This window comes from Oryzias melastigma, linkage group LG19 (assembly GCF_002922805.2).
Source record: "Oryzias melastigma strain HK-1 linkage group LG19, ASM292280v2, whole genome shotgun sequence".
In the NCBI taxonomy this organism is placed as follows: Eukaryota; Metazoa; Chordata; class Actinopteri; order Beloniformes; family Adrianichthyidae; genus Oryzias; species Oryzias melastigma.
Window position 1 is genome coordinate 1,939,133 of NC_050530.1, and position 16,358 is coordinate 1,955,490.

At 36.3% G+C, this 16,358-nt stretch overlaps 3 protein-coding genes across 5 annotated transcripts in view; 2 read left to right on the forward strand and 1 right to left on the reverse strand.

The window, feature by feature from the left end:
• The window catches only part of LOC112154366 (glucose-induced degradation protein 4 homolog), an 8,542-nt gene extending 2,457 nt beyond the window's left edge, over positions 1–6,085 (reverse strand). The window contains exons 1-5 of one of the 2 annotated variants that reach the window (XM_024285253.2): positions 5,624–6,084; positions 5,221–5,280; positions 3,561–3,668; positions 3,370–3,471; positions 3,170–3,300 (exon numbers count right to left, since the gene is read on the reverse strand). In XM_024285253.2, the coding sequence (XP_024141021.1) occupies positions 3,170–3,300; positions 3,370–3,471; positions 3,561–3,668; positions 5,221–5,280; positions 5,624–5,815 (593 nt within the window). In that variant the 5' untranslated portion in view covers positions 5,816–6,084. Of the gene's footprint in view, positions 1–3,169; positions 3,301–3,369; positions 3,472–3,560; positions 3,669–5,220; positions 5,281–5,623 lie in introns of both variants that reach the window. The other variant, XM_024285254.2, reaches the window with a different exon arrangement.
• Positions 6,086–6,152: 67 nt separating this feature from the next.
• Positions 6,153–10,572, forward strand: atpaf2 (ATP synthase mitochondrial F1 complex assembly factor 2). The gene is made up of 8 exons (XM_024285252.2): positions 6,153–6,556; positions 6,628–6,672; positions 6,748–6,896; positions 6,966–7,063; positions 8,802–8,882; positions 9,597–9,709; positions 9,813–9,928; positions 10,113–10,572. The coding sequence occupies exons 1-8, from the start codon at positions 6,439–6,441 to the stop codon at positions 10,248–10,250; spliced, it is 858 nt and encodes a 285-aa protein (XP_024141020.1). The 5' UTR covers positions 6,153–6,438; the 3' UTR covers positions 10,251–10,572.
• Positions 10,573–10,822: 250 nt separating this feature from the next.
• tom1l2 (target of myb1 like 2 membrane trafficking protein) overlaps positions 10,823–16,358 on the forward strand; it is a 19,364-nt gene continuing 13,828 nt past the window's right edge. For both annotated transcript variants that reach the window (XM_024285019.1, XM_024285020.1), the window contains exons 1-4: positions 10,823–10,974; positions 11,361–11,445; positions 14,346–14,424; positions 14,493–14,642. In XM_024285019.1, the coding sequence (XP_024140787.1) occupies positions 10,923–10,974; positions 11,361–11,445; positions 14,346–14,424; positions 14,493–14,642 (366 nt within the window). In that variant the 5' untranslated portion in view covers positions 10,823–10,922. The remainder of the gene's footprint in view (positions 10,975–11,360; positions 11,446–14,345; positions 14,425–14,492; positions 14,643–16,358) is intronic.

The window sequence follows — 16,358 nt, forward strand, 5'->3', positions numbered from 1 at the left end:
TAATACATCAGATTAAGGAATCAGATTAAGGTGTCACATTAAAGAGTGAAATTATTGAGTCAGATTAAGGGGTTGGATTAAAGATTTAGATTAAGGAGTCAGATTAAAAAATCAGATTAAAGAGTCAGAGTAAACAGTCAGAGTAAACAGTCAGAGGAAACAGTCAGATTAAGGAGGCAGATTAATAAATCAGAAAGAAGAAGTTAGATTAAAAAATCAGATTAAGGTGTCATATCAAAGAGCAAGATTATTGAGTCAGATTAATAAATCAGATTAAAGAGTCAGATTAAGGGGTTATATTAAAGATTTCGATTAAAGATTTAAATTAAAGAGTCAGATTAAAGAGTTAGATTAATAAATTAGATTAAGGACTCCGAATAAATAGTCCGATTAAGGATTCAAATTAAAGAGTCAGATTAAGGAATCAGATTAAGGGTTCAGATTAAGGGTCAGATTAAGGCTCAGAGGTGCCTAAGTGGGAAGTTCATAAAATCAGGTTTGAAGAAATTCTGAGAATTAACAAAGTTAAACTTTATTAACTTTAACGAGACAAAACAAACAAATCTAGGTCAACTTTGATTTAATCATTAAAATGATTCGTTTCTAATTGCTAAAGTATCAGCTGTTGTGATTAATTAGTGTTGTAAATAGATACAGCAGCAATAAAAAAGCTTGAAAAATGATTAACTCGACACAAAATGTAACAACTGAAGAGTAAATAAACAATTAGGAGAAAATAACGGATTCAGATTCTCACATTTTGAAGGAACTCATTCATAAAACAGTCAGTTGAGACACTTTTTAATCCAAGTTTATGTTTTCAAGACTTTATAAATTATTTGATTCTTGTTAAGATTTCAAACTTCGTTTTTACACAATCAAGATATTTTTGAAGTTTAACTTTTTCCAAGCTTTTCTCAAAATCAGCACAGTTGATTTTTGTTGTTTCATTAAGAGCTATGATCTAAAAATAAGGAAATTATTATCAAAATGAGTTAAAATCCTTCTGCTTTAAACTCCTGACAACAGAATGTTTTGATTTAGGACACAAAAAAAAACACATTTTGTTGGTTTGAATTTAATTATGTTGCTTTAAAGTTCAATAAATGTTGACAAGTTACTCATTTTCTCCTCATCATAATGAAAATAGATCAAGCGATGATCAGAGTGGATCTGGAACGGCCTTAGAGGGGATCATTACGGTCGAAGGAAAAGTTAGTGACAAAGAATCAATGATTAGTTCATTAGTTGTATGTATTTTAGTTGCATAAACTATAGAAACTGTTTTATTCTTTCCCAGAGGAAATCACTGTTAAATTCTCAAAAAAAAATCTGTAGCTTATTGATTAATCGATTTGAATTGATTTAAGCTTAACAGATCAATAATGGATCCATAAAAATAGAGATCAATCTAGTACAAGTCTGCTAGCTTGATGCTAACGTATAATGGGATTTCCCATAGGACGGCTAATGCTAACGCTAAACATACATTTCTGACTAAATTAACGTCTTTATGAACTCACAGGTAAACATTTTCCAAACTTTTTTAAAGGAAATATTTTATAAAGTAACCATTTATGGTCTAAAATATCATTTTTTCCTCATACTTCTTCTTCTGGAATAGATGTAATGATATAGTGTGATCGCCACCTAGTGACCAAACTGAGACGTCCTCCAGGAGAAGCAGAACAATGATCTGAACATTTTGTTGGAGCTTCTGCGTTTGAGAATCCATGTAACATTGGATGATATTAACAATCTCGTTATTTCACTGATACATTTTTCAGTATGTGATCAGATTCATATCAATATATTCAAAGCAAATATAGATTATTAATGTATTTCTAAACAAATGTGTCTAAATGTGTAAACTCAAAATTGAATTTAAGGATTGAAAGAATCTAGAAAAAAAAAATCAGAATCAAATCAATTCTGGAAATGATTATTGATACCCAGCTCTAGTTTTTTTCCCCTAATTTTTCTATGATAGTTTTCACTTTTGCAGCACTAAAGTCTTTAAATGTTCAGACAGAACTCTTTCCATGTTTCAACAAGAACCTTCACTCTGGAACTAGAAAAGCTGGTTGTCAGTCTGTGGATGAGCCAAACCCCCCAGAGGGTTTTTATTACATCATCCGGGTTACTTCTGTTGGGGTTTCACGTGAATGCTGTAAGCTGAATTTGGCCGCTGAAGATGAGAGTGCTAGCAGCTGAAGATGCTGAAGCTAATAGCTGAAAACACTGAAGCTGATACCCAGCTAAAATATTACTTAAATGACAAATAAGCCTAAAAAAAATGAAAAAAGCCCAAGTTAGCTAAAAAAGCTAGCATGCAGCTGAAAAATTAGCTAAACTGCAAAATAGCCTAAAAAACTGAAAAAGCGTAAATTAGCTAGGATTTAACTGAAATATTAGCAAAACTACAAAACAGCCTAAAAAAACTAAATTAGTCAAAATGGCTAGCATATAGCTGAAATATTAGCTAAACTCCAAAAACACACCTTAATCATCATTAGCTGTAAACTAACTAAAAACTAGATATGCTGCTGTAAGCTGTCCGAAGATGCTAGTGATGATAGCTGAAAACGGTGAAGCTGATAGCCAGCTAAAATATTAGTTAAATGCCAAATTAGCCTAAAAAATAGAAAAAAGCTTAAGTTAGTTAAAATAGCTAGCATGTAGCTGAAATATTAACTAAACTCTAAAATAGCCTTAAAAAAAAGGACTAAATTAGCCAAAATTGATGCAGAAATAATAGCTCAACTCCAAATTAGCCTAAAAAAACAAAATTAGCCAAAAAAGCTAGCATTTAGCTGAAATATTAACTACAAAATAGCCTAAAAAACTGAAAAGACCAAATTAGCTAGCATGTAGCTGAAATATTAGCTTAACTCCAAAATAGCCTAAAAAAACCTCAATAAATGCCAAAATAGTCCATAAAGCTAGCATAATGCTAATATAACTTTTAACTTTACTACACTCTGACTCCATTTAATATTATGTAACGACTAATCAACTATTTAATTGGTCGTCGACTGTCGATTAGTCGACTAATCGTGGCAGCCCTAATCCTAAATCAGGTGTGTTCTTCTAAATCTGCTGCCTGTGATGTCCAGGTATTCATATGGATCTTCTCGATCCTGAACTGAACTCAGGTGTGATTTGTTACCATTCAGAGCTCCTGTGGTAGTAGTAGCCCTCGATTGTTGCTGTGGATTTCTGAAAGCAGATGTAGTAGAATCCTGCAAAGGAAGCGCCGCTGATGTCTTTAATGGTGTGGTCAGGAACTAGAAACTGCTCCTGCAGACAGAGAGGCAGATGAGAGCCGCTGCAGCTTACAGCCCGCCAGCAAACAGGTCGAGGCTTTACCTTCCATCTCATAAAAATATAGTCCGAGTTCTTTAGATCCTCGTAGTCGAACTCGTCGGAGTTAAAAGTCTTTGCATACTGGTAGAAAGCCTGGAACTTGCCCTTGGTGTCCGAAGAGAACGGATATAAGGTTACGGTACGAGGTAAGACGGCCCTGCTGAGGAGGACTTGTGGAAAAAGTGTCGCCTTACCCAGTGCTTACGGTCCACATCCTCGTCTGCGTCCCACTTTCGGGTGAGGAACGGCCTCTTCCTGCTGATGATCTCGCCGGCGAAAAAAGTGGTGAGGGTCGGATATTCCTACGAAAAGTAATCACGTTAATCATCTCGTTTCTTAAAGGGTAGTTTCAAAATAAAAGCCACTTTATATACATGTTAGGTAAGAAACATGTATAAATCATTAGTTATAGGGCTGCGGCGACAACTAATCGACTATTAAAAGAGTAAACGAATAATTCAATAGTTCATTAGTCGTTACTTTATATTAAATTGAGTCAGAGTGTAGTAAAGTTGAAAGTTATAACTGCATTCTGCTAGCTGTTTGGACTATTTTGGCTTTTAATAAGGTTTTTTAGCCTATTTTGGAGTTTAGCTATTTCAGCTACATGCTAGCTGTTTTGGCTAATTTAGGATTTTTTCAGGTTTTTCTGCTAATTTTGAGTTCAGCTAGTATTTCAGATGCATACTAGCTATTTTAGCTAATATAGGATTTTTTAGGATATTTTGGAGTTTAGCTAATATTTCAGCTACATGCTAGCTGTTTTGGCTAACTTAAGCTTTTTTCAGTTTTTTTAGGCTAATTTGGAGTTTAGCTAATATTTCTGCATCATGACAGCAATTTTGGCTAATTTAGGCTTTTTTTAAGGTATCTTGCAGTTTAGCTAATATTGCAGCTACCTGCTAGCTATTCCGGCTAAAATAGGCTCTTTTTGTTATTAAGCCTATTTTGGAGTTTAGCTAATATTTCAGCTAAATGCTGCTAATTTAGGCTTTTTTCAGTTTTTTAGACTATTTTGCAGTTTAGCTAATTTTTCTGCTGCATGCTAGCTATTTTGGCTAACTTGGGCTTTTTTTGGTTTTTTAGGCTTATTTGGCATTTAAGTAATATTTTAGCTGGGTATCAGCTTCAGGCTTTTCAGCTATCAGCTTCAGCGTTTTCAGCTGTCGGCACTCGCATCTTCAGCCGCTAAATTAACTGGCATTTAACTAATATTTTAGCTGGGTATTTTCAGCTATCAGCTTCACCGTTTTCGGCTATCATCACTAGCATCTTCGGACAGCTTACAGCAGAATATATAGTTTTTAGTTAGTTTATAGCTAATGATGATTAAAATGTGTTTTTTACATCGACTTTTTGAATGGTCCGATTAGTCGACTACTCTAAAAAATTAATTGGTGATTAGTTGACTACTAAAATAACCGTTTGTGGCAGCTCTATCCAGAATGAACAGATTTTAACTGCACTGAGAAGATCATGTTTGGCACAGAGGAACTTTTATTTTGATTTTTTTTTTTAATCGAATTTTCAGAGATGCTATGTTCTTTTCATATTTTACTTTTGTTCATGCCCCCTAAAAGAAGACCTAATTCATACTATTAAAAAAAAGAAGGTCATGGATGCAAATCCAAATTTCCTAAAGTCTAAAGTAAGACTATGCGGATCCTTTTAGGTTTTAGGTTTTTAGAAAACGAGCCCAAATGGCTCTTTTACTGTTAAAGGTAAATGACTAGGGATTTTAAAAAAATTAATATGCAAAAACTGGAGCTTAGCTGTGCAGAAAACATAAAAAATTCTAAATCCAGCTCATCCATGTCAATATATTAAAACATAATGGAGTAAATGGAAACTCACCTCTGTGAGTCCTTTTATTTTCAAATAGCCACACAAGTAGGAATCCTCCATTGTGACATGCTGAAACAGAGAACCTTTAGGTCAATTCTGCATTGAATTTCTGCACACAAAAAACTTTATTGAGTTAATCAAAGGGAACAAAAGTGTGAACAACTCTTGGATGCTGCAGCATTTAAGCTAGCTGTGATCGATAGTATGAATTTAAACTGCAGGAGTGTTATTTAAAGTGTGGATTGGTTAGCTGGGTGTAGTTAGTTGGTTCTGCTACATCACCCACAGTGGGTCCAGGACAGGCCGAGACCCAGCTGTCACTCATCCCGCCGCCACTTTGACACATCACCCGAAAAGCCTCGCGCCTCGCAGCACGATCAAAAACACAACATTTCCGCTTCGGAGCCCTCACCTGTAAGACCACCTCCACGTCGTACGAGTTCCCTTTGCTTTTCTGGTGCCCTCGGAACTTGGAGCCGCTATACAGCAGCGACGTGACAACGCCGGGCTGGTGAGTGTTTATCGGCGGCAGCGGGATAAGCGAGGCCGAGGATGCGAAGGCCGCGGCCGGGAACTCGCTGAGGTATCCAGCGGGGACAGGCATAGCTCCAGCTTCGCGGGCTGAACTCCAACCGCGGTCAACGGCCGCTCGGGAGCGGGACTCCGTCAGCCTCTACGACCGGCAAAAAAATATTAAAACAAAAATAAAAAAAAGTCGCGGAGAGGTCCTCGAACATTCAAATTCCTCTTAATTGCGCCACAGTTCAGTTCATCAAGCTCCCTGAACTAAAAGTGGACTTCGAAGCTGCGCTGTAACCAGTAGCAACGGCGAATCTGATTGGTCGAATCAATTCACCTCCGAAGACCCTCGGCGCTCATTGGCTGAGTGGGCGGAAGAACACTCGTGAACCTTTTGTTGTAGTTTATAAGGGATGTTTAAGCGTTAGCAGCGCCGCAAATAAACTACATTTCCCAAAATGTTGGGAAACGTTTGTAGCTTTGTAGCATCGAAGGTCACACGCGTGGTTTTGAACCGATGTGCTGCTATAAAACAGATAAAAACCTTAATGCTAACCAACAAGAGTGCGGTTTATTATACAGACAGTATCTGTTTGTTTATTGTGGTATTTCATCTCGTGAGATATCTTAAGAAATCGCTTTGCGAATCGTCTTTTTTTTATTTTAAACAGTAGTTCTTAAAACGTCTTTATTTATTTGAGTGGCGCTATGTTTAGGGGTATTGTTCAACTTCGAAATTCTTTTGGAAATGTAATTTCAGTTTGTAAATCGTGTCCTAGTAATCAGTACTCCAGATGTTTGTCTAAATACTCCACTGCTTCCACAGGTAAAAAATATTCATTTTTGACATTTATTAAATATATTTGTTGTGTGCTAATGTGCCCAAATGTTTGACAGAGAGGAAGAGATTTTATCAAGATGTCAGCATATCTCAAGGAGATGGCAAGTTCTATTTATGTATTTATTTAGTGTTCAAGATTATACATTTTTTAATTGGGATTCATTTTTTTTCCATAGATGGTTTGTATGAAATAAATCTAGATAGAAGGAAGCTTAAAACTCCAGGAGGGAAGCTGTTCACGGTACCAAATGAAGCCCTGGCCATCGCCGTGGCAACAGAGTGGGATGCTCAAAGGGAGACACTCAAGTTTTACACCATGCACTTGGTATTTAAAAAAAGAAACTATTTACACCACAATCTGTAACTAGCATTACTGATTGAAATTTTCTTGCAGACCACTTTGTGCAACACAGCTCTGGATAATCCCACCCAACGCAGCAAACAGCAAATGATCAATTCAGCTTTGAAGTTTTTGGAGACTGACACGATCTGGTATAACTTCAATTTAGATTTGTTTCTGTTTATAGTTTATGGTTGCATGAAATCTGTCTGCTTACTTGGTTTAAAAGAGAACTACATTTGAACTCAATATTTTACTTGACCTCTTTAGACCTTCCATATGTGTGAAAATCACATTTAAGGTTAAATACCACAGTAGTTAATTGTGCTTAACTTGGGTCCTGTAAAAGGGAAATAAGAAAGGTGTGTTAAAATCCTGTTTCAATCCTATTTTGATTATTTTCATGCATTTCCAGTCGTTTTTTAACTATTATTATGACATTTTTAGCCCCCAAAAAAGTGTTATTTTCTATTGGATAGTTCATCAGACATCTCTCTATCTTTTATATGGTCTCCCACTACCTTACAGCTCCTCACAACCCCAACCTAACAATAGCGGTGCAACAAAACAAAAATGGCGAGTAATATTTGAGCAAACCAGTTTGTTTTTGTTTTGTTTTTATTGGTCATACGGCTCAAAAACATTTCCAAAAGAAGAAAAGCATGAACAATTGAAGTCAGACGAAATTAAAATTCATCACTAATGAACAATTACAAACAAGAAACAAAACAAAGTTATACTTACTGATCACACTCCGTTCCAAATCCGATCCCGGCCTACTTCCATTCCTCTTAATTAACCTCCATTATTGTAATTTATCTATTTAATGTTTTATCTCTAAACATTTTTTTAATTGAGTAGCAGTTATGCATTAAGAGTTCCACAATCTAATGCCTTGAATTGAAATACGGGTCTGCCTCAGATTTGTGTGTGCAAAAGTAACTTTGAAATGATCTTTCTTTTTAGTAGGAGCTGGCTTAAATTAAGAAAAAAAATGTTTTTTTACATATACAACAAAATGTTAACATTTTTGATCCAGATTCCAGCTCGGACGATGAAAACTGAAGTATACATGGATCTATTTGTCTACAAGTGCATGCATCAGAATGGAGCAGAGCAGGAAGCTTTTTTAGTTTCTACGGAACAACTACAAGCTTATTCTATTTTGGATCTCCTCCTGTTTCAAAATGATTTAAGTTTAAGTCCCTTTCGCGGTCATTCACCTCTCTGTGGGAAATTCTTCGTATTTAACCTATCCCTGGGGGAGCGGTGAGCTGCAGACACAGCTGCACTCTGGAGCCATTTGATGGTCTAACCCCCCCCATCCAACCCCTTAATGCTGAATGTCAAGCAGGGAGGCAGTGAGTCCCATTATCAGTCTTTGGCATGGATTTGAACTCACGACCTTCCAGTTTCAGAGTGGACACTCTACCACAAGGCCACCGAGCTAAATAAAGAAATACTCAGAAATCCAATTTTAAGCTTAATTTTCTTTATACATTTCCTCCATCATCAGAAAAAAAAACATCATAAACATGTTAAAAACACCATTTTCATCAGAGTGGGTATTAAGAGGTTAATGTAGAGAGATAAGCTAAAAAGACTCCAAAATAATAGCTCCTCATCATATACTTGGTGTTCTCTTGCATTTGCACCTAAGAAACCAGCCTAACAAATGAGCATGAGTGTTCAGGGTCCAGTGGGAATTAACAGCATTGCTTTAACCATGCGTTAACAGTTGAATAAAATAAAATGTAATGTCAAATTTCGTCATTACTCAACACTCAAACGTATTATTTGAGCAGAAACTATATTTAAAAACTGCTTTTTTGGGGGGTTTTTTTGTGTGTCAAACAGTGATTTATTTTTAATTTTTAATTTTTAATTCAGTTACAGAGTGGATGAGCCTCTTGGTTTGGTAGAACTGCAGAAGAATGAGTGGGACCCGGTTCTGCACTGGATGGAAAACAGGTAAAAAAAAAATAAAAGCATTTATCATCACAGTTTGTGTAAGAGACATCCAAATAATAGAGCTGGGTTGACAAAATCGATTAATCAATCTAAGATTAGTAGATCGATAATCCCTAAAAGTAGAGATTGATCTCATGCATAAGGCTAAAATCTGCTAGCTTGATGCTAACGTATAATGGAATTTCCCATAGGACAGCTAATGCTAACGCTCGATCAACCTAAACGTAAATTATTGACTAAATAAACTTCTTTATAATTCACAGACATGAATTTCTAAACTCTTTTAGGTAATATTTTTAAAGTAACCATTTGTATATAAAACAGTTTTTTCCTCATTATTTCTTCTTCTGGAATAAGGTGTAATGCTATAGCGCAATCGCCACCTAGTGGTCAAATGGAAACACCCTCCAGGAGAGACAGAACAATTTTTGGAGCTTCTCTGTTTTAAAATCCATGTAACACTGTATAGTATTAACAATCTTATTATAATATCACTGATGCATTTTACAATATGTGAACTGAATCAGATTAATATGAAAATCTTCTAAAAATATTTAAATTATTTATGTATTTCTAAACAAATGTGTCGAAAGAACAATTAAAAAAAATTGAATTGATTCTTGATATTATTGGTGATACCCAGCCTTACCAAATAATGTCTAAAATAAACTACGCTTTTTCTAAATGCATTTCCTCTACTCAATTCCACTGCAGATACAATGTCACTATTGGATCTTCATCGAGCATTTTGGGTCCTGAGATTCCACAGGCGACCAAAGACACTTTTCAACAGCACCTGAGTTCATACAGCCTCTGGTCGCTGACAGGTGAGACGCCTCAACCCCACAAACTTTATCTTTTTAGGAGAACGGATTTACTGTTTTTGAAATTGAAGGATTAAATTGAAGGATTGTGTCTGTTCCTGTGCAGGACTTGAGTTTGTGATCTCGCAGCTGAAGTCTATTTTGCTCTCGCTGGGGATGGTGGACCGATACCTGACGGTGGAGCAGGCTGTGCTGCTCTCCAGACTGGAGGAGGAATACCAGGTGGGAAAAGTCCACTTGAGTTCCTTTTACAAAATTTTGTTTTGTTTTTCTGATTTTTGTGTTTGTTTTAATAATAAAACAATTCTAATAATACAGGGAAATATAACTATATGATGGAAAAATCCAGTTTTTGAAAACCTATGAAGCTTGTTTTGATGAGTTCCTGCTGTCTTTGTCGTTGCAGATTGGGCGCTGGGGAAACGTGGAATGGGCTCACGACTATGACATGTATGAACTCAGGGCGCGGACCGCCGCCGGAGCTCTCTTCATTCAGCTTTCATCTGAGAATTTAACCGTCAAACACAAAATAATGCAGGACTGATTATTGTTTGCATTTACCTGAAACACACACAAAAAAGCAGTCAACCCAAGCAAGAAATTAAAGGCATTTTTCAGTGTAATACTTTAAGAACAAATCCCACCATCCGATTGAGTATTTCTGGTTGTTCTGAATAATCTGTGACACTTTGGACCCTAGCGTGTGGTTACAAGGGTGAATCCGATGCTTTTACTTTGTAATTACATTGTTTGTGTATTTAAATTCTGCAACATGCAAATTCTGTCTTACTTCATTTGTTTGGTACAGATTCACTGCACCTGAAAAAAAACTTATTTGAATAAAAGGAAATATTCTGCAACCAAAACACTATCTGTGATTTTTTTTTTTTTTTTTTCACATTTGTTAAATATATTTGTATGCAAATATAGTTAAGAAATGCTAGATAAAGTGTAAAGCTTCTCCAGACTTGTTGGTGAATAAAAAGATAAAACTGAATAAATAAAAAAGGGAGTAAAATGTGCAGGACTTTTATTGTTGTAACCTTTGAATCCTTTATTTACAACCCTACATCCTTTACGATGAGTTTTTGTGCCATCCAATCAGAAGCCGAGTTGAGACGCTTTTAGCCAATCGTGTTAGAGTGTGGGCGGGACTTCAAGGACGTTTCCTTACGCATCATCATCCCATGGACTGACTTGGTTGTTGTCGAGCAAGATGGAGTTCCTTTTGGGAAATCCTTTTAGTACATCAGTGGGGCATTGCATAGGCAAGTATTTGTGTTTTTGTTCAAAATAATAACTTTAACTTTCAGTTTTTATTTTTTTTGTAGCCGTTAGGCGCTTCCGTGGATTAGGGTTTTGCCACATTAGCATGCTAACGTTGAAGTGAACCGTTAGCCGCCTTGCTAACCATCAATTAGCGCAAAATATCATCAAGTCATTGCACTGAAATTTAATTTTAGCGACTAAACGCGTACTATTTTGTGACTTTTTACGTTTGGAATATAATGACGTAGTAAATATTTTTTTGTTTTGAGCGCTACTAGCGGCCAACTTTGCTAGTAGTTAGCTAGCTCCTAATTCATTACCCGTCAAGCATTTGGGGTTGTTTTCTTGTCGGAGTAAAATTTTAACTTACGTTTTTGTTCCTCAGAGAGAGCTACTGATGGATCCCTTCAGAGTGAAGACTGGACCCTTAACATGGAAATATGTGACATCATCAATGAAACAGAGGATGGGTGAGTTCACATCCACGCCTGTTATTTGACTGTTTTCTGCTCACTATGACTTATTTCAATCAGAATTTTAATAGATATCTATCGTTGCCTTATCAGGTTGTAGTTAGTAAATGGCTTGCCCTAGTTTGCTTGGGTGGATTCAGGCAAGGCCTCCAGCTTATCTTAGTGCTCCAATAACCTTGTGACATATGTTTGAATTGGTGTATGAAGTCCAGGTCTAATTTGATTACAGAGCTTGGTTTGGCTCAGCACCACCTGGATTACATCTACGCTGCTGGGAAAAAACAAAAAAATATGTATTTATTTATATTTTTAATCTCGTTATAGATTGCATAGGGATTAAATTAGTTTCTTTATTTTGTAATTATATGTTATTGTATGTTCAAACAAAAAAGAACACATAACACAAACCTGCACAGCAGATATTTAACTAGTTAATATGTGTCAAAGTTAAGGCCCGGGGGCCAGATCCGGCCCTCCAGATCATATTTTAATTGTTACTTATGCCTCGATGTTATCTTGCACTTATTTCTAACTTATATTATTTTAACTAAATATATTTTTATGGAGAGTAAAATATTGAAAGTTATTTAAGGTTTAAGTTTCTCTAGAATAATATTCCTGCCTTTTTATTATTCATAATTATGTTAAAAGTTAGAGTTTTAAAAATTGGCATTCTGCTAGCTTTTTGGACTATTTTGGCATTTACTAATTTTGAGGCTGTTTTTGCTAATATTTAAGCTACATACTGTTTTTGCCAATTTAGGCTTTTTTTTTTTTTAGGTTGTTTTGGAGTTAGGCTAATATTTACACACTTGATGTTTTGTCAAATTTAGGCTTTTTTTTTAGTACTTTAACATATTTTGAAGTTTAGCTATTTTTTTTCAGCTACATGCTAGCGGTTTTGGCTAATTTCATTTTTTTATGCTAATTTGGCATTTATCTAATATTTTAGTTCGCTTTCGGCTTCAACATTTTTAGCTATCAGTTTTAGCTCCTTCAGCATGCAGCATTCACACTAGCATTATCACAAGTAATGCTATATATCTAGTTCATAATTATGTTAAAAAGTTACGGTTTTAAAGTTTTAAAATGTCGTTTTGGAGTGTTCAATAAATGTTTATCCTGTTCAGCCCGAGACTTAAGGTGTATTTTGGATTTTGTCCCCTTGAACTAGTCAAAGCTGCACACTGAATCTACGTTAAAATAACATGTTGGGATAATTTCTTAAGTCACTAATTATTTTAGAATAAAAAATGTGAAACTCCTTTACAAAGTGTATCAGCTGTTTCTTGAGGAAGGTGATCCAGATTAAGGCCGCCAAGTCTTGTAGAAAATTAACACGGCACTGAGGGACTCAATTGGAAAAACTTTAAAAGTCTCTCTGTACTTTTGTGTAACGGATGGAGGTTGTACTTGTATCCATTGTAGTAGTAGTACACCATTCTTGGCCAGGTGTAAAGGTTTGTGGAGCAATATCATCTGTCTAAATCGGTTTCTTTAATCCATATTTATTAATCAAATCTGTGGATGGGATTTCCTTTAAAGCAACTTAAACACATTTTTTATGTTATGTCATAAGCTAATATTTTTTTATTAGCACATATTTAGCAAGTAGAAAAAAATTCATGAAGTACCTGCAACTAGTTGTGCCTGCATATATTTTTAGTGCACCGGATGCTAAATGTTGTTGGTCTCACGTATTAACCCAACTGTAACCCATGGCTCACGTTGCATCCAGTCGGACGCTCCGTATCCGTTTCGTTGGCCTCAAATTTTTGCCGGAGCACTTTTTGGGAAGTTTGGGCTATTGATGACCTCAAGCGGAAATTATGCGAGCGAGAGTAATTGTACGTTTTTTCAAAATAAAACCTATTTTCTGCTGTATGCGCTGTTTTTACCATGGTGTAAACATTATGTCGTCGTGACAACCAACCCCAGTCTCCTCTACTTTTTACAAAATAAACACTGTCAAATATGTACATTTAAGACAATAAAAGACAAAAGTATTAATAAAAGTTACGAGTATGAAGTCGAGTCACGCAGAAAAAGAAGTGTTTTGAATATAATTTAAAATCACGACGGAATGAGGGTTTGTTCACTAGTACTTCCTCTATAAATGGCTGGTTTTTGCGTGAACCTATGTGAGTTTGGAGTCCCGCGTGGTCGAAGGAGCTGGGGGACAGTTGGGGGCTCGAGACGAGCCAGAGGGGAGGTCCACTGCCAAAGACAGAAGTACAGACGAGCCACCGGGAATCTGGAATCTCTCCCACTCCCCAAGAAGAGGAACAACACATGAATCACACTGCACCAAACAGAGGCACCGAGAACTAAATGAAATGACAAATAAAGGACAAAGAATCGTGGAAATCAAGAACATTGGTAGCAATTTGTAAGCCACTGTGGATCATCTTCTGTAGCTAGAACGCTCCAGTGTCAACACCGGAGCCGGACCGGCCCCCAGGGTCACTCTTTCACCGGGTCTGTGCGGCTAATAAAAAGGTCCAGCACATATTTAGAAAATTAAATCTGATTTCAAATCAAATTCATTAAACTGACCTCGTTTTAGACTGTAATCAGATCAAAATCTATGAATTTAAGTCATCTTCACCTGCAAAATGCAATATTTATTCATCTAATTTGTGGATGGGTTTCCCTTAAATCGATTTAAATACAGTTTTCTGTTTGTTTAGGATGTCATAAGATTCCTTTTTTTATTATTGTAATTTTATTAGTTCTGGAATTAAACCGAATAAATCAGTCAAATTCTAAACCACTTCATCAAATCAATTATTACCCACAACTTAAGCTGGTATCGCTACTTTAGACGATTATTTTCATCTTGTTTTCATTATTTTATGAGCCTGTTTCATGTTTTCTTTTCTCCTCTTGTGTTTTAGTCCAAAAGACGCCATAAGAGCCGTGAAGAAGAGACTGGGCGGCAACAAGAACTACAGAGAAGTGATGTTGACTTTAACGGTGAGGAAAAGTGACGATTGCTTTAGTGAACGTGAAGATGTGTCTAATGTGTTGAAATTCTTCACTAGGTCCTGGAGACGTGTGTGAAAAACTGCGGCCATCGCTTTCACGCTTTAGTGACCAGCCGGGACTTTGTGGACGGCGTGCTGGTTAAGGTTATTTCTCCTAAAAACAATCCTCCCACCATTGTTCAAGACAAAGTCCTCTCCTTGATTCAGGTGAGATAACTAGTCCATCATGCGGTTGAGCTTTTACTTTCAGTGCGAGTCATAAAGCTTAATGGATTACTGGCGTGTGACGCATGGCACGGAATGACGGGGATTTTAGGCTGAAGTATTTAGATTGAGGTAAATTTTACGAGGCAGCAGAGGGAGGCGTGTCATCCTTTGGAACAGCATTTTGTTGGACCGTATCCCCAGCCCGGAACGGCTCCGGTTACCTGTCCCAGCTCAGGTAACCCTGGAGTGTGACACTTCTTTTTCCACCAGTTTAGATGGAGAATGTAATCCAGAATACGATGTTTTAGTCAAAGAGCAGAGAGAATCTAACTGCTTCTCATTATCTTTGTTTGTTTTTCTCGTCTGCAAACAAATATTAGGTTTTAATTTCATCTGGGAAAAGTGTTCACGCGACAGCTGTGGGGCTGACATTTGCAGAAAACCCAGTTGGGCAGCAGGCTGTGGATTCTGTTTTACCACCTGGTTCTTCTCTCAGATGTTCACTGAAACAAAAACAAAACCTTTCTTTGGCCATTTAAAATCCTCCACCTATGAAAATCCTGTTATTTTTTCAGTTTCTAACATGCATGTGTGTAGTGCTGCCACAAAAGATTATTGTAATAGTCGACTAATCACCAATTATTTTGTCCGATTAGTCGACTAATTGGTCAAACTGGATGTAAAGAACACATCTTAACCATAATTAGCTTTAAACTAACTAAAAACTGGATATAAAGCATTACCTGTGATAATGCTAGTGTGAATGCTGTAAACTGAAGATGCTGAAATTGATAGATGAAAACACTGAAACTGATAGCTGAAAATGCTGAAGCTGATGGCTCGCTAAAATATTAGCAAAATGCCAAATTTGCCTAAAAAAAATTAAAAAATTCTAAATTAGCCAAAACAGCTATCATGTAACTGTTTTATCAGCTAAACTCAAAATTGCCTAAAAAACCTTGATGAGTGCCAAAATAGTCCAAAAAGCTAGCATAATGCTACTATAACTTTCAACTTCACTACACTCTAACTTCATATAATATAAAGTAACGATTAATCGACTATTAAATTATTCATCGACTATTTTAATAGTCATGGCAAATCATGGCAGCCCAATGTCTGTGTGTCATTTTTCTTCTGAAAGAGAACAAATGTTGTTAGCTTTGATTATTTTATCAAGAACTCTGAGAAACCAATGATTGAATGTATTGATCACAGTCAATAAACATTGGAGAATTAGCTAAAAGAGTCTTTGGTGAACTGGAAGGAGAAAGAATCAGGATTTTGGAGGAAGTTCTGTCCATGAAGATCTTCACTTCCTCGTCCAGCTGACATCCGGATCAGAACCATACGGCTGGACATTACCCAGATTGATGGATGTTTTTACGAAGGTTTACGATAGGAGACACAGCTATCATGATCAGACAGGGGGGTTGGGGGGCGGAGACCAAAAGCCACGCCCCCTCAGAGGAGATTCTGGAAACAGAGGCTTCAGATCAACATGAAAAATGTCTTTTTAAGACATTTAGGTTGTGGGATTTCGGTTAAAAACTTCATAATCATAATTAAAACACTACTGGGAATGTTTTTTTAATTAAAAAAAATGTCACACAGGCACTTTCAAAAACTTGAATTTGGAATTAAGTAAATTAATAAATACGTGTGTTTTTTTATCAGGTTTAACTGACTAGTTTGATGTTGAGTGCAGATTTTTTT